The sequence below is a fragment of the Ciconia boyciana genome, chromosome 4 (assembly GCF_034638445.1).
Source record: "Ciconia boyciana chromosome 4, ASM3463844v1, whole genome shotgun sequence".
Taxonomy (NCBI): domain Eukaryota; kingdom Metazoa; phylum Chordata; class Aves; order Ciconiiformes; family Ciconiidae; genus Ciconia; species Ciconia boyciana.
Window position 1 is genome coordinate 53,506,080 of NC_132937.1, and position 24,598 is coordinate 53,530,677.

General features: G+C 37.2%; 1 protein-coding gene across 6 annotated transcripts in view; it reads left to right on the forward strand.

Annotated features, from left to right (window-relative positions):
• Positions 1–18,216, forward strand: part of CNTLN (centlein) — a 199,375-nt gene extending 181,159 nt beyond the window's left edge. For all 6 annotated transcript variants that reach the window (XM_072860344.1, XM_072860352.1, XM_072860350.1 and 3 more), the window contains 3 exons: positions 7,934–8,119; positions 9,471–9,548; positions 17,469–18,216. In XM_072860344.1, the coding sequence (XP_072716445.1) occupies positions 7,934–8,119; positions 9,471–9,548; positions 17,469–17,570 (366 nt within the window). In that variant the 3' untranslated portion in view covers positions 17,571–18,216. The remainder of the gene's footprint in view (positions 1–7,933; positions 8,120–9,470; positions 9,549–17,468) is intronic.
• Positions 18,217–24,598: the final 6,382 nt, after the last annotated feature.

Consider the following 24,598-nt stretch of genomic DNA (forward strand, 5'->3'; position numbering starts at 1 on the left):
AATTTAGCAACAGTACAAAGAAAACTATGGCGTGTTTGCTGATACTTAAAAAAAAAAAGCATCAGTCTGAAAACATTTGGCTACAACTTAAGTTTTTGGCAGTTGTAAAGCTTAATGTACAGGAGAGATTAGATAATTGTAAACCTGTAATATTATATATGACCAAAGGTCCCTCATATCAGTAAGTATCTGCTGTATGTTCTATAAATGAGGTGCCCAGCTGATGCAATAAGAGGGGCTTCGTTCTACCTAAAGCCATGTTACAAAGAATGCTATGAAAGGAAACAGATTTATAAGACAAGATTTCAGGCATAAATGAAAGTGTGATAGCTAAACAGTTATCAAGAGAGGATTAGAAAAGAAAAAGAAAAAAAAGCTGACCAGTAATACAAAGAACTCTAATTTTGAATCACAAAGGGAATTTTAAAACACATAAGTATACTCTTAAGTATATATTGTGTACTTCTCCACAGAAATATAAACTACATTGTAACTGGCCAGAATGAGTCCATTGCTGCATCTTTGTTTAAATACGTTTTGTTTTGAAAACAATCTGAAATTAAAAACTGGTCGTGACTTAAGTCACTTTTCTATTAATTTGTAAATAAATTGAACTATCTTTTAGGACATAGCACAATGTATTCAATTTCCTTTTCTTATAAATGTCAAATATAGGTGAAATATTTTTAATATTCTTCCCTATAGTTTTCCAAACCTGGAGCTGGTTAAGAAAATGCAGTCAAAAGAACATTCTCAATTTTGTACTTGAAAATAAATGTTTATGAAGAAATCTGTTTTATTGGGCCTAGCTTACATTACACTTCCTTATTGCATTTTAAATGGGTTTTGGATCTGCAGTTCTAAATGCCAGGAAGCTGAGTTTTGTGTTCAAATACTGAAATCCTGAGGCCCCTTTTATACTGTGTGAGTCAAGGGCTTTGTCAGGAAAGCTGGGGTGGGTTTAGCTTTAGTAGTTGAAAAACAATACTGTGCAAATCTGTCTACACTTTTCCAGACATTCTTACCATAATTGGGTTTGGGATATTACTGAATTCACCTTTTCTAGTTCATAGTCTGTCATCCATAGCTTAGAGCCGTGAAGAAGGCAGGGTTGGGCTAGGATGTTGGACTGCAAACTGGACATAGCTTTTGGCACAAGGGTAGAAGAGGCTGGTAATATTTTAAATTCCTTAAATTAATTTTTCAGATCTTGTCTGTTAGATCCTTAGTTATGGTCATGTGTGTTCAGATTTCCTTGTATTAATGGATGTGGAAAATTAGGTTGTAAGATGCAACTGCAGTACCACATTATTTTGTACACACATATTGCAATTTCTCAGTCTTTATGTAAAATGGAATTCTTACAGGTCATCAGGTGAGGCATTTCTTCCAGGCAGTGTGTGCTTTCATCTTCCACTGATCTCTGTGAAGTTGTGAGCACTATTCTGAGTGCCAGTCAACATAAGATTGTTTATTTTAAATCATATATACCAATCTGATACCCAGCTTTACTGGATGTATTTCTTCCTTTCAGCTCTTTACTGAATTAGCCCTTGAAACTTTGCAGCTCTGCTAGCTTTTAGATAATATTCTCAATCTGATATTCCCTTGAGTGTATCTTTTTGTTTTGTTTGGGTTTTAATGCATGCTACAGCTTGTTTGTTTACTTTATTCTTACTGGAAAAGATCATAAAAGCCTATCTTAATTCCTCTGAATATGTACAAATAAATCCAAGAGCTGAGCCACATAGCTTGAACATATATGTTCATAAATTTTAGAACTAAAGCAGAATGGAAGCAGGTAAGACTGGTCTGTATCTCCTCTCCACATTTACACTCTACTTTCAGGGCCTCTGCTGGAGTCTCTGAAATCACATGTGATCTCTGGGGATCATAAGAATTAAGTTAACCTCCTGAGGCTGACTCATTCCCATGCGTCAGAATGCTACATGTTAGAGCCCTTGGCCAGACAAATCTATTGCAGTGGTCTGTCTTGTCTTTATTTCTTGTCTACACTCTTGTCCCTTTCCTGATCGAAAAAAAGTTATGCCTAGAAGGTGTATGTGTTCAAGTGAAGGAGCTAGTTGAGGTAACTTAAGTAATATATATAAAAAAATTAAATTACTGTAGAAGAGTGTTTCTTTTCTCTGACATACAGCAATCATGCTGTGAGATCAGTTTAAACATTATTACTGAAAGTATTTTAAAAGGAATTTTTAGAGAGGCAGTAAGGACCAAATAACTGTACTTTCATTGAAGAAACTTGAATGCTTGTTTTAGCTGCTGAAACAGTGCATGACATCATCTCTTTGTGTCACGTTGTCCATTCATTCTGTTTTGTCTTGTTGATTGTGCGCTATTTGGGGTAGTAATGCTCTCTCAACCTTTTACAGCACTAGGATCTGCCCTAACCTTAGGCCAGCAATAATTGTTCTGCCACAAAAGTAGAGAAGTTCTTTAAACTCAGTGTTCAGTTCTGTGAGATTTAGATCTTGCTTTCCACAGACAGCTGCAACATCTTCACAATACTTTTGTTTCTTTAGGAAACTAACCTTGTTTCAGAAAAGATTTTCCATTTCATTTTTGGTGTAATGCTCTGAGTCACACCCTTACACCATCCCAATCTACAAAACAAGTGAGTTTCTAAGAACACATTACTCGTATCTAAAGATACTTTCATATTGAACTACACACAAAATAACTATGTATAGAATTGTTCTGTATGTTATACTGTTCTATACATTTGTGGTTGGTTGACCCTAGCCAGCAGCTAAACACCACATAGTTGCTTGATTACTCCCTGCCCCCAGCAAGACTGGGGAGAGAATAGGAAGAGCAAAAGCAAGAAAACTCGTGCATTGAGGTAAGGGCAGTTTAATAAGTGAAGAGGGGGAAAAAGCCCCAAGGGATGTAGACCAATGCCCAGCCAGTCTCTGAGCAGTGGCTACCTGACAGACCAATACCACATCCCCCTCAGTTTTTATTGTTGAGCAAGACATTATATGGTATGAAATGTCCCTTTGGTCAATTCAGGTCATCTGTCCCAAGTGTGTCCCCTCCCTACTTCTTGTGCACCCCAGTCTACTCACTGAGGGGGCAGGGTGGGAAACAGAGAAGGCCTTAATGCTGTGCAAGCACTGCTCAGTAATAGCTGGTTTGTTATCAACACTGTTTTGTTATCAACAAATCCAAACCACTGCACCATAGGAGCTGCTAGAATACAATTAACTCCATCCCAGCCAGACCCAGCACAACATTATTACTATTGTACAAAGCCCAGTAAAGCTTAAAATTTTCTATAGCTAATGTGAGCCATGGCTTCTGCCATGAGTTCTGCACCAGTGCAAGACTGAAATCTAGCTGTACATAGCTACAGTGCTAGCATCAGACTTTGGTCTGTCTTGGGGCCATTAAGTTTTATTGGAGTACAAACAATAACAATAGAGTGTGTAAATTAACATGGTAATTACGGGAATAATTTTAGGCATTGACTTGGTCATATGGCATTACTTGGGGCCATTGATCAATTTGTGTCAATTCCAGGATCAACTAGTGTCAGAGCTTTTGGGGATGTAAAGACCTTATTAATAGTGTGTTGTCAGGGTCTGTGTATCACCATAGCTTCTTTGAATGTTTAATTCAATATGACCTTTTAAATGAAAAAAGACCTTTGTCTTTACACATCTCAAAACTGGCAAAAGATAAAATGCTAAAAAGTGATTGCATGCTGAGACCAAAATTGAAAACTATTACCTTAAGAATGAATATTTTGGGTTGTGAAAATAAAGTAAAAAGGCTTATAAGGGAGATATTTTAGAATGGTATGCAATCCAGTAGATGTAATATATACTATGTAACCATATGGAGTTGATTGATAATGCAACAATTGCTACTGATTAAAAAGAGCTGGGTACTTTAAGCTCATGTTGTTGGAATTTTAAGCTTGTTTTTTTTCTAATTGGACCAGTAGCGATTGCACTGGTCCGACAAGATATGTTGTAGATTTGTTTTCAGGAATTAATTAGGAATTCTTCTTCTAGTTGGCTGGTAGCAGCTAAGTGTGTCCCACAGGAATAACTCTGTCGGTAACATCTAAGTTGGGAAAATGGCTTTACTAACAAAATATCCCCTAGATTTGACACCAAAGAAAAACAAAGAGAAAAGATCAAATCCTAGTATTAGTAGTACTAATAAAGGCATTATTATCATACATCAATACAGTACTGGAGTCATATTCTGCATTGATTTCATTGCAGGCAGTTTGTATCACCTATGTATGCTTATAAGTTTAGAAACAAGCAATTCTGAAATACACAGTGGAAAATGTTCTAGTTTAAAATCCTACACTTAGTTCCAGAATGCATTGGATCAATTTCTTAATCAAAGAACAATATTATACTGGCTTCCGTACACTCACCAACAAAATCTGTGTTGGTTAACTCTTAGTTTTTTGTCATTTTCAGTTTGGAAATGGTTCTTCATAACTCAGTTAAAGACCTGTGTGACTTTGACATTGAACATTTCTGTAGTAGAGCATGAAGTGACATATAAATGAAATCACTAATAAGTAAACAATTTAGCACATGAATATATTGGTATGTGACAGATGAGGATATATCAACAGAAAAAGCAACTTAAAATCATAGGGAGGCTATAATTTTTTAAGGCACTTATCCAGTGACAAATATATATCAAAACATTATTATTACAACTTAATAATGTGAAGAAGGCAGGTTCAAAAACAGCTGGCTTCTGAGATTCCAATTTGAAAGTCCATAAAGTAGCCTTATTTTTCACATATGGTGAAAGCCCATGCTTTAGTGTATTAGAACTGCTCAGGGAAAAGAGGAATTGAAGTGCAAGTCCTCTGTATGTATGATCTACTGTGATTATACATGTGTATGCTTGCATATCAAAACCTATTAGTTGTAATTTTCTCCTTCCTTGATTTTTGTTTAAACTTCCTTTTTCTTTCTTTTTTTTTTTTTTTCCTTTCTTTTTTTTATATTGCTGCTATAGACTCTTCAGGGTCTTTCTGGTACCTTCCTTTCTGGAACTCTGAACTAAAAGACAAGCACAGTGGAGTTGCAGTTTCTGGTTTCCACTGTTGCTATTGCTATCAGTTTGTTCATTCATCATGAACCTCTTTTGGAGTTTGGATACACCAATGAAGTTTATCTAATAATATCATAAGACTATTGTCTGGCAATGGTTATGTTGTCTGAGATGTTCAAGTGAATGTTTAACTTTGTTTATTATCATGCTTTTTGTTTGTCTGTGCTTGGCTATTTATCATTATTTGTAGTCTTTCCATGTGGCCTTGCAGTTAATTTCCTTGATATTTTACTCCTTTAATTTACATTTCCTCTTTGCACCACTATACAAATGTGCATCTTCTTACCTGATCACCTATGTCTGAGAGAGATGTCCTTACTTTTAAAATTTGGGAAGCTGATTCAATTTGATTGAAGAAGTACAGTTGAGCTTATTTTTCCTTTGTCAGATATGTCTCCTACATGTCACAGGAGCCAATTTACTGTTGGGCCATTTCAAATGCTACAAAAACATGTGGTGATTTATCTGTAATTTTTTTTATAGTGTGTGCTTTTCTACTTGGGGTTCTCTTAGTCTATTTCCATCTATGAGCTTGGCCTAAGTTGCCCTGACTCCCTGCCTATAACATTTCAAGTTTCTTCATTCCTCCCAGCTCTGTCTATGTACAAGATATTTTGTTGGAAATACTGTGGATAGAAGGACCCACACTTGAATCAGAAAATGGGACAAATTTCATTGTACCTCCCTCCCCAAATTTGTGGCAGGGTAATTTTGTTTTTAATAAATAAATTTTAGCTAAATACAGAAAAATGTTAATGTGGGAAGTGGTAGAAAAATAAACAAATTTTGGAAGCGGGTGAATCTGTTGTGCTTTCTTTGAAATATATCAGCAAATGCTCTCTAATGACTGTATTTTGAATACACTAGAGGCTGTGGAGCACTTTACCCCAAATGCCAATAAACAGCCTTCATAATTCTGCAGTCAGTTTCTATAAGATGAAGGCATTCTTCAGAAAAAGAATTTTCAGGAATTTATCAGCTACTGGTGAGAGATAGTTTAATAAGACGAGCCCCACATACGACGATCGAAAAAAACCCTTATTCTCTCATTTTAAACTCAGCCAAGGTGTCTGTGTTGACAATCACAGTTCTGCTTGAGTCATGGAAGTTGAATACGCTAGGAGGATCTTCTGAAAATGAGTTAATGCTCTTGTCTCCCAGCCAACAATTTTTAAATAAAATTGTCTTGCTCTGCTTTTGACAAAATGCTTTTGTCATACTTGCATAAATATTGAAACAAAATAAGTTATACAACCAATGATTTATACTGATGCTTAGTGTTATTTCACTGAATCAGAGAACTTTAGGAATAGGAGAGGTAGGAACTTGAACCATCAGTTCTTTGTTGTGCAGTTTGGCTCATGTTCAGCTGTGGAAGGTATTATTCAAGCTCAGTACTTGTGTGGTGTTGGGGAACAAAGACCAAAATCAGGTTGGGATTCCATTCAGCTTTCATTCAGGTCAACCAAGTCTTTTCAGCAGAATGTTTCATACTGTTTCTTTTATTCTAGTTTTAAATAAACAAAGGAGAGTGGTCTCACCCCTGCTGGGTTTCTTCTTTCCTGTTAACTGCAAGTGCAATTTTTTGCCTAGTCATCTCTCCATTTTTTACTTTTCCTGCGTTTTTACATCAGCTTTACTAAATCCTGGTAGTCCTTTTTTTCCACTCCAGATAATGGTTCTCCTTTCCTATCATTTAAACCTTTCGAACAGTTTTCTTTTAATAGTATGCTTCTCTTTTTCTGGATTTTTTTTAAGCTGCAAGCATCTTTCTGGCTTAGTGTGTATACCACATTTCAGAAATGATCGTAGAAAAAATTGTCCTTTATTATTATTGTCTTTATTAGTCACTAGTAATAGTAGTAATGATAATAAAGGCAGTTTAATTATTCAGCATTAGCAGCAGGAGACATCCTAGTTCTAGTTCTTGCTTAAAACTAACTAAAAGTCCTCAACAGCAGAAATGGGATCTAAAATTGAGGCTTCTCTTGGCACCCCTGCTTCAGACCTTGTCAAAGCCAGGGTTAAAGAACAATTGCAGTGGTTCTGGTCTGGCACCTGATTTTCCTCCTGCCGCCTGAGCTGGTATCTGTTTAAAACACCTACTACCTGCTAAGAGCACCCTTGCAAAGAGACTGCCTGGCCTGGCTAGGCCTTCTGTATGGGCCAGCTGCTTAGAGAATACAACCCTTCCTGTGCAAGCCTTGAATAATAATATGGTGGACTTGTGTGCTCCAAGGGTATGGTGCTTATCAACAATGGGTAACAACTACTATGATGATTTAGATTGTAGAAATTATATCGGGAAGAATCAGCAGCCAGGACAGTTTTGAATTGCCCTGTCTTGATGGGAACCAAAATTTCAGGTTTTGAATAAAGAGGTATGCTGGTGTTTCTTCATGCAGTAAAGGTATGAATAGGCTTTAAAAAGATCTCTGTTTGACCACAGTAAAGCCTGACACACTGTTGTTATTTCAAGAACATTTCTAGTAGACGGGATCAGGAAAGGATTTTTAATTGATTCTGCAGAAGCTGCTTTGTCTTACTACTGAGGGCAGTATGAATATAGTTATTTTGCTAAAGACATTTAAAAAATTACCTGTATTTAAGAACATTTTCTGTTTTAATGTATTAATTCGTATTTTGTGTTCTAAATACCATGTTATTTAATATTACAGCATGTATCCTATTGAACCAATAACACAGAATGAAGATAATTCCCATCTAAAGGAGCTCAGTCTAAATTATACTGTTTTTTCCATAGTGTTTGCACTTTAAGAAAAATTGCAATGGAGTATTTTTTGCTTGCATTTTTCAGGCTCTAACCAGAGAGTTACAGCACAGCGTACAAGAGCTGAGAACAAAAATCAAACAGGCAAAAAAAATGGGAGAAGTGAGAGCGTGCAAAAAAGGTCTTTCCCAAGAGTCTGTTCAGTTGGCAGCGTCTATCCTTAATGTTTCAACAACTGATCTTGAGGAGATATTAGAAGTAGAAGATGATGAGGTAAGTTATTTTAAGGACCCCCCTTAAGTAAAAAGGGGCTAGATCAGAAGATGCTGTATATTTCCATTCTTGAGGAAAAGGATTTCCAGGTAAAGGCTGGAATTTCATCGTGCAGCATCCAGCACAAAAAATAATAGAACGTTTGGATTTAAATAAAAAGGTCAGGTTAGAGACTCATAAGGTGGCAAGACTTTGGGCATGCTAAATAGAATATAAATATACTGTTTTGAGCAGGTACATGTAGAGACATTATTTGAAAATCCTTAGTAGTTTCCTTTTTCATGAGACTATTTGGCAGGGTTATACATTTTAAATAGACTTCTGCATTAATGAAAACAAAATTAGAATGTGTCTTGCTGTGCCAGATTGATTCCGTTGATGCTTCCTTTCTTGAGTTGTGATACCTATTAAAGGTATTTCTAGTAGACGGATGGTTTCTGGGGGAAATCACTGCCTTTTTTTGTTGATTCTATCATACATTTTACTATGAAATATTTGATAGTGTTTCATCAAATCACCCTCTATTAAATAGATACAGTATTAGGATTTCTTACCCAGATTTATTTAGGCCTGATCAAATAACACATAAAAAAGCTTACACTTACTTTAATAAGAGTGTATAGGAGTTGGTCATTATTGGGCTGTAACAGTACTCTGGTGATGACTTAGGGTTAGCCTTATTGGAGCTTTATATTACAGAAGTCACAAAAGAGAGTTTTCACGTTGGTTAAATAAAGGTGCATTGTATGTTTATGCACTGATATGGATTACATTCATGAATACAAATAAATGGGCCAATCCCTGCCCTGTTCACTGACATTTATACCCCCCTGTAAAGCGATTTACTCTGACAGAATTGTTCTATGCTTACCTCATTCTCAAAGTAATTTCTACATCCTATATATTTTGTTTTAATTGCTGTTGTGAATATATGTGTAAAACACACAAATATACTTAACTGTAAATAGAAACCAAATTTAAAATACAGGTGATGAATTTACACTACACAAATTTTAGATACATATTCCATTTATCAGTGTGTAGACTCACAAACCTTTACATGGAACTCATAAAATTTACACATAGATCACACATACACCTGTATATTCATGTGAAAAGAACATGCCGTGCACGTTTCTAGGGACAATCACGGACAAGGATAGGTTTATAAATTTAACAGAGCCCTCATACTTGGTGGATATGCTTCAGATAACTAGTTTTGCAAGCATATTTCCCACTTCCACATGCTGTTTATTTAATGTATATCCAGTTATACATTTCCTTTATTGTTCATTATGTTCTTCTCAGGTGGTGTCAAAATATTGTGTCTGTTATATTTTTATATTTTTAGGAAACAGCAAAGACAAAAATGGAATTTGAAAAAGATAAAGAATGGCTGCAGTATATACAGAAACTTCTTGAAGCACAGGTGCTAAATTTATATCTTCTCTTAATGAATTATAACTTTCTACTCTGAGTAGCTAAGTGTTTTTAGGTTGTAAGTAATCTGTTGCATTTGTAATTATGTTGCCATTGATGGTCCCAAACTATACTGTGATAAGGCAATGTAAAATCCTTGTTTTGTAGCATTTCCTTTTTATTTCTCTTAAAATAAGAGTCACTAGATAAAACTGAGAGGTGTTAACCAAGGATTTGTGATAGCTAACTTAACAGCTGAAACCAGTGAAACAATGCTGGAGAAAACCAACACAGATCTTGGCAAATGTGTTAATTGAATTATCGAGACAGTGTGTAACGCTTGCTAGAGTGAAAAGGATCCATTCTCTCATACCTCTTAGAAAAAAGAGATTTTTTATTATGTGCCTTTAAAGTTAGTAGTTGATATGGACACCTGAGGAGTTCATGGGTTTCAGTGACCTTTTACTGTGGACCTGTTTCCAGTCAATTCATGTTTTCCTCATAGCCAGACAGCTGTTTATTATCGTGTCTTCCCGCATTCTCTACAATATTTTCTACTGAGACCTCGAGCAGCTTGTTAGTGGGAAGTAAATATTGATTTGGCATCCTGTCAATGCAGAAAGAATGAAAAAATTTCCACCAGAGGCCCCTCAAACATTTTCCTATCGACATTTTCTGGGCAGAGAGGAAAGCTGCATAGAGGATGACAAGGCTGAGACTAGCAGAAATCCCTGAGGGGTCCATTGAGACTGCCGCTGTGACCTGTGTGATACTTTTTCTTCTCTTTCAAGTCTTTTTTTTAATACACACAGAGTCTGCTGGGATGCTCCCCTCTTGTAAGTGATCAAGGGCAGTTTATTGGCAGGTGAGAGCCCTGCTTTTCTAGCCATAGTCAGCTTTTGTTTGGACATCACTGACAATATACACTGACTCTTGAAACTTTTCCATTATATTTTAGTTGTCTCCTTTATTCAGATGATGGGTAGCTGATGTCTGAAAAGAAATAAAATTTGATTTATAAATGCAATGTTCCTAATGCATATTCACTAGCATGGGTCCATTAGTGATGTAGTTCATTTCTGTTAAGAGTGTGAATGATTGAAAATATTTTGAAAGCCATTTCAAGAGAACAATCACATTCACACTTACATATTTCATCATTAATAGCATTTGTGTCTAGATTGTCCTATGACCAGATTTTTAAGAAATGACAGTTTTTCCCTCCTTCATTATCAAAACTTAATACCATTAAGACTGCTTAATTGCTGCAGTGGAGGAGATGGAAATATCAGTTTTCTTTTGCTGGCTTTGTCAGAAGTACTGGCATTTTAATTTAACCTCGTAGTGTTACATGGAACTCAGTAGTAAAAACACAAATATTTCCATTCACTAAATTGCCTTCATTTTAAGAATATTTTTTTTAATCTATAAATTTCAAGATTCTGTCCATATTATGGACTCCAAAATAGGAATCAGATTCATGGGATACGAGAATTCTTAATCTATTTTTTGTTATCATCCTTTGACAGATTGTTAAAAAATCCTAAACAGAATTTTATCACTTCTCTTTGTCTGATGTAGACAGACAGCAAAAACCAGGGCACGGAGAGTGAGGGGGTTGTTGACTATGTAACCAGCTATATTAGGATTGCAAATGTTAGCTAAGGATAGAGGAGCTCTTTGCTCTTAGCCATATCAATTTGTGTACAAGCTAATAGTGGTTTTCAGTGATTTTTGCTCCATCTTGTGGGGTTCCTCAGGAGGAGCTCTGAAGGTAAAAGTAATTCTTGGCAAGCTGACTGTCTTTAGAATCACAAGGAGATTAGTGCTTTTTGGGAGCAGCCAGCTCTGCTTTTCATTTCTGCCCATGCTAAGTCACATGGATGGAAATTGCTAAGATTTCTTGGTCTCTATTTGGGAACAGCTCACGGAAGAGCTCTATGCCCTTTAAAATGCTTGACTCTTAGCTTGTAGAGAGTTTGGTTGTGGTTTCCTTTAGTAGGCATTGGTAATATTTCTGATCAGAAAACTAAAGCTTATGGTGAAATGAAAGCTTTCTGTCAGGACTTTGCTCATAACAGACTGCTCACTTAATGATTCGGGTTGGCAAACTGTGTACCTGTTTGCATCTTGAACAAAGATGTAGGCTTGCCCTTTTCTGTTATTCTGAGAAAATGTTCAGTTGAAAATTGCATCAGATCACTTAATATTGCAGTTTGATATAGTGTCTTTTTGTGCCATTGAGCCAGGACTTTGGAACATAATTGCCCAGCAGTATTGATTTAATTGCCTAGGTTTATTTGTGGACTCCTAATTATTGACTGGAGGTAAATTTAATGGAGAAACCTTTATGAACACTGGGAAACTGCTGCTGTTGCTGTTATACATAATGAACTGCACCATATCCCTTTAGATCATTCTTCAAGCTAATTTTATTCCACTGTGACAGTACGATAACATTTAAAATGTCATAGACATTTTATTTTTATTACTGACATACGCCATTTTACTGCTGCATTAGAATTTTGGGGGGGACTGAGGGAAGCACTAGTTGCTTTTTACTGTCATTTTATAGATTCCCCTAAAGTGTAATGATAAAGGATAGCACACCTCTGTTTTACGCTTCATCTGTACCTTTATTTTCCATACTCTTATGACTTGAAAAGGTCTAATTTCTGTCAGCTTTACAAGAATGTTAATATTTCAGTGATAAATATTTTTGCATTCCTGAAGTTCACAGACCCCAGTCAGAGTTTGTGTGTCCTTATTTTATCAACTACTATAGAAACACATGTGAAGAAACTACACCACTGCTAAGAAGCTTACAATTTGATAGAGACATCTCTGCATTAAGACGTTATAATGTAAATAAGAATCACATAATTGAAAAGTACAGTCATGTTCTGAATTCTACAGAGCTGGTAAAAATCACTTATTGTCTAAACCTACGTCTTGAATGACCAACAAGTGTTTTTTCAGTTGCCTTCTTGTATTTGTACATTAACACCCAATGACTAGAGTGTTCTCACTGAAGTATAAAAATGAAACATCTTAATAACTGATATTACGATAAAAGGTAAAAGATTCTCTTGCCTCTGAAGAACCTGTATGTGGAGAGGCTTCACAGGAGCACATGCAGACATCTCCTACCTGCACAGGGGTATCTGAGTCACGTATAGAGACATCAGACTGATTATGCATAGTGATTGGGCATAGAAGAGAGAAGCTGGGAGACGTATCACATTATAGACCACTGAATTTTCAGTGGTTCATGGTATTTGGGAGAGGAGGGTACAAGTATGGTTATCTCATTACGTATGTGTGTTTACAGCTTGCATGGCAAGTGATGAGGCTTTTACCTACTTTCTCCCTCACATCTGGGTGTGTATGTCTTATTATTTGAACCTGGCACAGTATGGTAGCACTCTCTTTTTGTAATCATAAAAAAAAAAAAACCAAAAACAAACCAGCAACCTTCTCTAGCTTTTTCCCATCATAGGAAACTTTTATAGCTAAATCAAGACGATGACTTCTTTTCACATAGCTTAGACAAGATTTCTTCTACCACCCAAGGCTTTCATTCATTGTGACTGATTGTAAGGAACAGTATCTCAGAAGAATCCATTAATAATTTTGTATGTGAGTACAGCGTGTTAGCCCAATCCAGATTACTGCCTGAAGTCTCCAAGAACTATTTTTTAATAAAACACAAATCATCTGCCTAACTCTTCCAAGCACTGAACCAAATGACAGCATTGATTTAGCATGTCACTTATCAGATACACAGCAGCACTTGCTTTCCCTCCCGCCTCATGTACTCCTCGGGATATCATATCTCACATAAACAAAGCTGCCTAATAAAATCTTTACTCTCCTGACCTCATTATGAATCTAACAATCATATTCCAATGGTGAAAACTTCCAGAAAAACTCCCTCCCGTCTGTTCTGTAGGCTCTCTGTAGGTATGTGTATAATCCATCTCTAGAACAGGGTTTGGAACAGTATATTCACTCTTCATTGGTAGGGATTTTCCCCAACCACCGGATTCTAAATATAGATTTCTTCTGGTGTCACCTGGGAATGTGCACTAACAGCTATGGTTGTTTCCTTTCAAATTTCTTGGGTTGGAAGTTGCCTGCTTTGCTTTCATTAGTCTCCCTCCAGCCTGTGTCTGTCTTCTCTTTGAACAGGTCTCTGCTCATTGCCTGTCCTCTGCTCACAAGCACAGCTGTATTCTCCCATGCACAAACACACATGCACACACTCGCCACTGCCAGCTTCACCAGGTGTTTCGAGTACCTGCACCTTGAAAAGCAGTACCAGTGCAGTCTGAACCATATCCTGGGCACCATTAACATTGGTATCAGACCATCAGAAAGTAACCATGATTTTCTTGTCATTATGAGAAGAAGAGCTCAGTCCTGTGCACTGACAATCCATTATGGTATAAATCTGTTTTATCTCATGCACAGAAACAAAACCACATTACATCACTTGTCCTGGACTGAAAACACGGAGAGATTGGTTTGATTACTCAGGATAAGAATACAGACAGGCACATATATATTTATATAATCATGTATATACAGCCATTACAAAGCAGAATGGACAAAGAACAATAGTGAAGTGAAGCATTTCTCTAATTTTTTTTGTAAACTTTGGCTTTTAGTTTATAGTGAAATTAGGAGGCTTTGGTCATTATAATCTGAGTTTCTTTAGTTTTATTTCAGGTTATTCTTTGTGGTTCACTTAATTCAATTTGAGGCAGCTCTGCAGTGTGATTGGATAATTTTGTTGGGCAAAGGTATTATACTGATGGATCCATATGGGGAGATTTAAAATAGGTGTAACCACTAATTCATGTATTCCAGAAACTAAACACCTTTATTTTTATGTTAACACATTTTAGACTTTGTGAAGCAGAGGCCAAGTAACATTGTGCCCTGTGAATGGAGACACTATGTCTCATTAGAATAACGACCTTGCCTTGCACTCATTATGAGTCTTTTCACTGGCAGATCAGTGTATATTTATGCACTTGTGCTGAGTGAGACTCAGTCGTGAGGTGTAAGGTCAATAAATATTACTAGTTTGTTTTTTACAGAAGGGATCTCCAAAAGAAGTATACTCAAGGTCGGAATAAATAGGTGAGAGAAACAGAAATAACTATCAGCATGCCTGACTCTTTAGGATCATATTACCTTACAGTTATCCATACACCAAGATATCTGTCTGATAAGTTGTGTAAGAAATATGGCATTTCATTCATATGGCTTTCTAGTATCAAAGAAGACATCTATAATTCTGGTAAAGATAAGTAAATTTAAAACAAACTTTACATCTACACGTAGTTTGTGCTGTCAAATTTTCTGAATTTATACAAGTCAATTAAATACTACTTCTCCTAAAGCCTACCATAATGTACTGATTTAGGATTGCTATTATTGTTAATGCTTAGTATTCAGATAAATTGGTTGTGGCACAGATAACTGGAAAACATTTGAAGGAAGTATAATTCTGTATTAAAATATATAATTATCAGTGGTATAAACAAGCTTTCCCTCCTTAGGTGTGCACTTAGCACTCATTGAACTCCCAAAGCCTTCCCCAAGCATATGGCACGTTTGGAAGCTGGGATGAATACTTTGGAGTACAGACATCTTCAACGGTTATGAAGTTCTGGGGAGAAATGTAGAGGGAAGCTTCCCAGGATAGTTACAGAGCCATCATTAAAAGTAAATCTGACAGGCTTCTATTAAAGGTGAAGACTGTGGAGATCATCCAGTTCTGGGTGTCTGTATGGAAAGAAAACCAGATAAAAACATACAGCACTTTCTCTGAAATGAACAAATGTTGAAAGAATGACATAATGTTCAACTTTCAAATGCTCTTGATTTAAATGAATGATTTAAATGGAAAGAGTTCTTGAAAGATCACTTTGCTATGGCATGGAAGCCACAGAGAGTAGTGAGCAGCAAGTAAAATGTAGCTAGAATGATATGAGCCAGAGACATCAATAAGAAACCATTCATCTCAGGCACAACATTAAGGAGGTGAAATGTATCAGAAATGAATGTAGTCAAGCTAGGCAAGAAGAATTAGAGACTTTGAGGTAATGGTATAGTGTTCTTGTAAAAAGCATATTTAGACAAGGAAGGAGAGCAATTAGAGTGAACAGGATGCTGGGGTCACAGTTTTTAAAGCACAGTAGCAAGTAAGTGTCACAATTTCAGATAAGATTATATCTTATATTACTCTGAATAGATTTGTGCTCAGTGAATTGCATCCCTCTATTCCCCACAAAGTCGTCACAATAGCGTACAGGCGAAAGCTGACAGGTGTAGATGACTACTAGAAAATTCTTACCATAGACAGAAGTTATTTGTGACAGATGCAGACATGTCTGGCCAGCAAGTACTAGCCCTTCAAAACCCCCTTTCCTGTAGAATAGCGAAATAATGCGTATTATCGTCCTTTTTCTGTAACTGCAAAGTGACTGTTGAGCAACATGTAGGATTGCCATTACAGTCACTTCATGATAGATGCTTGCTATTAACAAGATTTGCCCTGCTACCATTTTAGATTTTTTTTCTGACTTGTTAGTAATGATAAATATCAGTATATAGATTCATATCTGTATATCCGTTCAGACATTACACCAGCATTTGTATTTGATATACTTTTATGTCTGGGGTTTTTTGTTTGTTTGTTTTATATTTTTTGTTTCATATATCTAGGAAACAGGCAGTACTCTATCTTGTATAAGTATCATACAGTTTTCTCTTTAAGAAGGAATATTGAAGTGAAAATAAAATCAGAGCAGCAATACTCGAGTGTGGAATGAGAGAGTGGTTCTAAATGCAAAAGTATTGCCTTGAACTACAGTTGTGAAAAGCAGAGGAAGCTGGTCATTGGCCTGCTTAACCACCTGCTATATTTTACCTAGTTTATTTCTGGTGGGCCTATTAAGGTAAAATTATCTCTCCTTCTGCTATGAGCGTCAGCTCTTACTTTTGGTGTGGGACTGACCCCTCGGTCACTGCTGGTCTCACCAGGAGTTCAAGAAAGCTGACAGAGACTTTCCAAGGGTGAAAGAAAACTGTTTGGCTCTCCTCTGGCACAGCACGGACCACTCTCTGGGTGGAGCTGAAATGACTAGTGTTTTGTACCACCTCTAAAAGTACTTCCCAGCATACAGTGCACTGATGCACCAAGACTGTGAAAGAAAACCTCTTTAAGCATTACAGCAATGACACTGAAAAATATACCAAATATCTTTCTTTGAAGGCATCAGTTGTGTAAATACATCTTTTATATCAGAGGAGATATAAAAGAGGTTTTCACTTTTCTCTGTAAATACATAAATACAAATTTTTGGTATTGTGTTTTAGAGGAGCAGATGTTTGTGTAATATCCCAATCAATGCAATTGGAGCTTTTGGGGTTTGGGGTTTTGTATTGCTTTGGGTTTTTTTATTTACAAGTTCTCACATGTGAGTCTAAGGCAGTTGCCACAGCATTGAGAGCTGTACTGGTAGTTCTGTCTCATCCTCCTGGGAGTAGTGAACATACACTACCATTTCTGCGTGCCCTAGAGTTGACTGTAACCTCTTATTGATCAGCTGATTGAAGATAAATGACAGAGATGCTGGTACTGCAGTTTACATCATTAACATGGTCAGTAAAGCATGAATTGTTCAATAAGGCGTTTATCTTCTTTCATTTTACTCTGTTCTTTTACCATTTTTATGATAGAGAGCAAATTTTCAGACACTAACCAGGTGGGTGAACTTTAAAGATCAGATGTGTGCATGTGTGGTAGTTGTCAGAACTAAGTGAAATCTAATGGTTTGAAGATATTTAATAAATGTTTTTCACATTAAGAAAATAAAGTTCAATGATCATTTTTCTTACTGTGTTTCTTTTTCAGTTTCCTTTTGCTTCATACTTAATGGATGCCGTACTGGAAAAATTAAATGAGAAGAAGAAACTGGTAGAAGAGTACAGTTCTCTCATGAAACACACCGTATGATGTTGCTAAGACTTATCTTTGCAAAGTGTGACTAAAATATGTGTGCTGTTTCCTCATGTCTTTCCTCTTCACATAAAGAACTGTCAATATGCATGTTCAATACATAAGTAGAAACTGTGAACTAATTAATTGTTGAACAAGAGGAATTAATTACATTCCTATTTAGAAAGGAGTGTGGTGTTTGATTCCTGAAGACAAAAATTGCTGCAAATCAATGCAAAGTTAAAAATTATTTTCCTTTAAATGCATTAGCAGTGAACACCAGTGCAGGCTTTGTAGAGAGAGGATGTTTTTGATGCGACCGATACGCATCTGTACAATTCATAAACTACAAAAAGCAGCTAAGTAACTCCTGGTTGTACTAGTCAGAACAGTAGAAGGAGGATTTATAAAGGAACTGGGAATATCATTGGGATATTGAATACCTAATTTCTTTTAGCTTCTTTGTAAGTCCCAGCTTTATGATATATGCTACATAAAATGATATGTTTTCTTTATGTTGGAAAAAATGAGAAAATGAATGATTGTAGAAAAAAAATATTCAATGTAGAGTAATACTCTTGGGAAAAGCTGTATTTTCTTCTGAGTTGGAGTGTATTGTGTACAATGTGTTTAATTGTATTTTAAAAACTCAATACAATAAAGTTATTTCCAGTGTGGGTTTTTTTCATTAGTAGTCTCAGTTCTTTGTCAGCTAACACCAAGCTGCAAGCCCTCACTTTCCTTGGGAAAATGGTATAGAGTTTTAGTCAGTTGTTTCCACTAAGATTTCTCTGGCAGTACTAACAAATTATTGTTGCTTCTTCACATCTTAGGAGTTTGTATCCCTCTGGACCAACCCACCTGAAAAAATGAAAGACCCAGGTTTCTGAATTCATGTGTTAATAACAATTAGCTTTTATATATGGCTCTTCATCTATGGATATCAAGTTGTTTTACAACAGATATCATTATCCTTATTCATATTGTGTGGGGAATCAGAAGCAAGATCTATTTGGTCTAAGATCACTCAACAGAAGCATGAAACAGAAAAGTTTTCTGCATGTCAGTCCAGTGCTTTTCCTAGGATGTCACCATGCTTCTTTTAACTTATGGAGTACACTATTTGGTATATCTAAGAAAAGGATGAGGAAGGGGAGACATCGCTAAACTTCTGCTCAGTTACACCTGGTGACAACAGGGGCTTGAGAGAATTTTTATTGGAATTACTGAAAATCGTGCAAACATATTCCAACTGCACCTGTAAATTAAGACCTGGATCTAGCCCTACATAAAAAAGAAACATCTTGATGAATAGCTGACCACCACCACCTTTTCCACAGCAAGAAATAAGGGACATCATATGAAACTATCAGGTGACATATTCAAAGCAAGCAAAAGGAAGCCACTCCCATGCAAAGGGAATTGAGCTGTGGAACTACGTGCCTCAGGGTTTTACTGAAGCTAAAAATTTACATGGGCTCCAATGCCAATAAAAATTATGGAAGATAAATCCATCAAAATACACGGAAACCATGTTTGTATAATTTTCAGTGATTCCAGCCAAAGGTATTTGAAAATAATTTCAACATAACGTCTATTGCTGGGCAGTGGAAAGAACTTCACGGGGCCAAAGATCTGTGAAGATTAGCCCCTTTGTCTTCATTTCCATGCTCTGCAAGACCTGCTGGTGCAAGTCTGATCTTGGTACTGATCTTAGTGCTTGCTCATCCTTTGTCTTAGCAAAAGAGCAGGGAACATCAGCTAATTCACATGGAAAACAACTTTTTGAGACAATTTCCCAGACTAGTGCCTTTTTCTCATAACTTAAATGTCTTGCTTTACTGGCCCTGCAAATTTCTGTATCTCCTGGGCACCTGGGTATGGAGAGAGCTCTTTTCTTGGATCAAGAGTAAACAGAGAGTGGTGAATGCTGCAGAACCAAATGATTATCTACTTCATCTGAAGAGAGAGAGTAAGCAAAACAAAATCCTTAAACCCAGGTGGAGCCAGAATTATCACCATTTTTTCATGGAATGGAAAATACAGCAAGAGTTATTTATTTGCAGCTGTTTCACTTGTGCATCATGTCTCAAGAGACCCAAAAATGCTCTACAAAGAAAAATATTTCTCCATGAATCTCTGTGGCCTAGGCCTTAAGGGTGGGATTCATTTCCTTCTTCTTTGGAAAATTATTATGGTCAATAAGCCTGATAAGCTTACATGGCCAAAACATCATATTTGAACTCTACCAAAACAAGTTCTGCAGGACATACCTCAGTACAGATACATCTCTTTCCCTTCCTCCGAGTTTTCTGGAATTGTCTGCCACTTCTCTGATGAGACTTCAAGTATATGTTCACTTGCTAACGAGTGAGCGTGCAGAGCTGCCATCAGTGCTCATGCTCCATGGAAGAGGCAGATGATGGCTCACTCTGGGAAGGTGAGCGAGTCACTGACAGCAGCAGCACAGCACCTTGATTAAGTGAGCAACAAGCCAGCTACATGGGGACTGCACATACCCTTCCAGTGAAGGAAAAAACTTCCTCAGTTGATCCAGCAAAAGGCCTTTAGAAAAGACCACTTAAAGGACTTTTGACCTATCTTGTTCTCATGGGCAACAAAACAGCTTCATGTAGGGGAATTTCCATTGAATTAATTTATTGGCAATTAACAAGCTTCTAATTGTTGATTCTGGTATTGAGAAAGCAAACAAATAAGTGCTTAGGGCAGTCCCAGACCTGGTCCCACACAGGTCGCCCACAGTTGCCACCAACACCTGCCAGCTGCGCCCAGTGCACTTGTAAATGGATGCTCTGTCCCTCCTGCTTGTGTGTTAACCTGGAAGCCTTACCACTAGACAAACTTTAAGGAAAGGTCTCAAGTTTATACCAAGGAAGCATGTGGTTAAGTACTTGATGTAAAGGTTGGAAACAAAATTACAAAAATTTGCAGTTTCTGCATTATTTTAGCTACCTTAAGTCTGTATGGCATTGCATCCCCAACTGCTGGTTCGGGATTTTGAGTGGGGTGGCAGTCTTCAGCCTGCTCTAGCAAGCAGTCCTCAGAGAGCTGCTCTGGAGACCTGGCTGCTTGCTTTCGTTATAGGTCTTAATGCTTGCTAATCCAGTAGCAGATTGAAATGAATTCTCAAAATAAATCATGGCCGCTACAGTGTTGCTTTTTCAATTTCTAAATTTAGAATTAGTAAATACAGTCCATTTCTACCATTCCTGCTGTTCTGCTCAGAGAAGCTGGTGCACACAAGCCTTGTGAGCCAGCAAAAATGCAAAATGAACGGTTGCCAGGTCTGTTTCCTCGGTCCCTCAAGCAGCCTGTTTCTGGCTGGTGCTTTCTCTCTAACACAAACGTGTGGAGAAAGGCAGAAGAAATCACTCACTACGTTTTATTTGCTACACCAACTTGTTCCTTCTGATGCAGAGAGGATTAACTTAAATCGTGTATTTTAAGAAATGGTTTTAAAACCCTACCTCCGGTGCTAATATTTTGTTACTTTGGCCCCTCTGAAATGTAAAAAGAAAACATTTTGAAAACAGGAACATGCAGGCTAAGGGATGTCTGCCCTTGTATTCTGGTGTGTTTGGTGTTTCTTCCATGGCATTTATCACTTTCTTGGGTCAGTGGTGTTTCTTTATCTTACAAATCAGCTTCCAGCCTCCAAGAGCATCAAGCTGGGAGGGCAGGGCTCAGATTATAATTTACTCACTTGTGCAGTGAAAATGCTGGATCAGCCCACTTGGATCTACACTCAGCCTAGAGCCTGGGAGCTTGGTGTCTCCCTCGCTGTGCCTCGGGGGTGCTGCCCTATGGCTGAGACGGGGCCTGGGCATCAGTGAAATGGCCCGAGCTCTGGCCTTTAGCCTCCAGCCCCAACCCCTGCCTATAGACAATGCCGCAGCACCCACTGCAGCAAGACACAGGTTGCTAGAGCAGACCAGTATAGGTAGCAGCCATGACCACAGTCTTTAAAGACCATGAGATGCCAGTCATCTTCTGCTTATGAAATTCAACAGCAAGTAACCTTATCTGTTGCTCTTTGTACATTGTACCAAACAGGGTATTTTGAGTCACCAAGGAACATGTTTCCAGGGAAAGAATACATGCATTGTCAGATACCAGTTTATCCCTATAAAAGCCTCTGGGGTGACTGGGCCTGGACAGGAGGAGGGTGATTATCCATTGAGATAACACCCATGTCTCTGCTGAATACCTCATTACTCTCCTAAAATTATCAGGCCTACTCTGGCAAAGATTTTCTTCCGTCTTACATTTTAAATGGTGGTAAGTACAGTTTCCTGCATTTCTGAAAGACACTTTTAGTACAGTTTTTTTAGGGTGAAAATGGAACCTAAGTACCCTCATGAGAAAAGGAGGGGGGAAACCCCCAAAACCATAAATTTGATTTTATGATGAAGAGCAAGAAATAAAAGAACTGTCACTACTTCCCAGGTGCTCCTGAAATTATAGGACTGCTAGTCTTTCTGCAAACTTTGCTGGAAAGGTTGACAAATATCTTTGAAGATGTTTATTAATCTTTTCAAGATATTTTAAAGATATTTCCATTCAACTTTTCTAATTTCATATAAACAAATGAAAATGGACGTATCAGTCAGCACTTTTCAGTGAAAAAATTTTCATCTAGTTTGAAATATTTTTGTAAGGAGAATAAAAAGGCTGATACTCTGAAGAAAACAATTTTTTACCTTTCTCTGTCACAAAAGTTGAATTCTGTCTCTGCAATGAACACATTTTTTTTTACTGCTTATTTAATCTTTGCTCCACCAGCAGAAGAGAGGGCTTCTGAAACAATCTTTCTTATTATAAAAGGATCAGTACTTATCTTGATTATGTTTTACGAACATTTTTAAAATGCCTTTCCACTGGAACCAGGCTCAGATTACACATGCATGTTACAAATTTAGTGAAGAACTGATTCTGTTTTGGGAAGAAGTATCAGCTTGACACTTTCAAGATGATATTGCCAACAAAGCTAAACATAAAAGATATTAAAGGCAGTGCTGTTTTGAACTAACTATACCTATGAACATGCAGAAAATTCACTTAATCTGTTTTTCTTTTATGAAGGTAGTCGGTGTATATCATGGTGCTTCCTGACGTGGTCTCTAGATGGCAAACTTTCACAAAAAATGGGTTCATTGCTGGCTTCTGACGGCAGCCGGTGCGGGGTTCCCCGGCGCAGCCTGGCCGGGACCTTTGATTCCTGCAAGGTCTGAAATACTGTGTCAGACAGGCCTGCCACTCGGGCAGCAAGAGCTGATATCTCAACATGTGAAATATATTGGCTATTTACAGCCGTTATGTGCACTGTCACAAGGGTGAGTCCCTAAATATAATAACTTCTATATACATATATATACAGACATACACAGGTGTGTGTATGTGCGTATACACGCATGCATATGTGTATATACATACATAAATGGGAAAGCTTCAGAGTTGTGCAGAGCTTCAAAGTTGTTTAAATGTTCTAACCCTTTCAAAAATCTTCATTAGGTACTCTAAAATGTCAAAATTAAAGTCAGAGCATCTGTCAATAGTGACTTCTCACACTATGTTTCTGTAGTGCCACCTGTTTAACCCACACAAATCCTAATTTACGTTGATAGGAATCAAAGACATGAGTCTTCCAAAATGTAGATCTCTCATTACAAATGAGATCCATCTGCTTCTGTCCTGAGGATTCTCCGTTAGAGAAGGCACCGTGTATATCTCCCCATGTGCCTAAGCACTTCCTCATTGTCTGAATAATCCGGTTATCTTCTGCGGTGCAATTTTTAAGGCTAGGTATTCTTCACATGAATGAGACTCCAGCCAGTAAGTGTAATTATATTATATGACCTAATGGTCACAATAAAGACGAGTTCAGGGAGAAATTGAAAACATTTCAAAGTGTTCATGTAGCCATCATGCAGTGTCTCACTCTTTGTATTCTTGGAAAAGAAGCAGCAGCCCTCTTACATCATTATTTTTTCTCAGTAGTGCCTTGAAGTAAGATACATTACATTCAGTAGAATAAAATAATATTATAGGTCTACAAGTCCTTGAAACCACTTAATTTACTACCATGCTTTGCTTTGTTTCATTATGCACTATTCTCATACATAAAATAAGGTTCTAGTTTTGAGATTTCCTGATATGAGATGTGAGAATTCTCAGGGTATAATATTTTGAAACTTCCTGCGGTATAATGAATGATTGAGAGAGCTGGGAACAATCCCTGACTTCTGCTGTAATGACATATTTAGAAATCAATTCAGTTGTGTTGCTAGCTGTGTTAAGTCTTTGTTGTTATCTTCAGGAAGGCAGAGAGGCTACAAAGTCAGGACGGTCTGTATTTTAATTCTGTCTGTCATTCCTTCAGCTAGGTTAATTGCCTTTTCTGTTTCACCTCCACAATTGAATTAATATTTAGCTAAACTATGAGCTGAAGATCAGAACAAGGAAAAAGGGAGCTAATTTCAATAGTTGTGTGCCATTGTACACAGTTTATGCATCACCATTGGATCGCTTCATATGATTAAAACCGGTTATGAAACTAGTACGTGAAAGGACTATGTCTCCAAGCAGGTCCAGAGCCGGGTAAGCAAAGGGTCCAGCTTGTTGAGGATATTGGCTCAATATCTTCAGTTTTTTAGGTTGAGATAACAACCTTTGTGAGAAAAGTGGGTTAGTATTTGCATCTTGCTCAGGTATACAGCTAAAAGTCCAGCTTTCTGTGAGGGCCATTTTACAGCATGTTTAAATGGGGAAATTTAAGGGGAATTTAAGGGGCTAGGGGAATTTAAGGCTCATGCCTTTATGAAACAACGAGCTTACCAGGCTAGGAGCCTATTCTGATATCTATATCAGATGCTCTAGAGAAGAGGTTCAAGTGACTGCGACCTATTGAACCTATTGCAGAGCACAGATTTGACATCTTCCTGAAACAGGATAACTCCCTTAGTAAGGGAATCACACATCATTATCTGTAATTCAACCAATCCTAGATTTTGAAGGATGACAGTCAG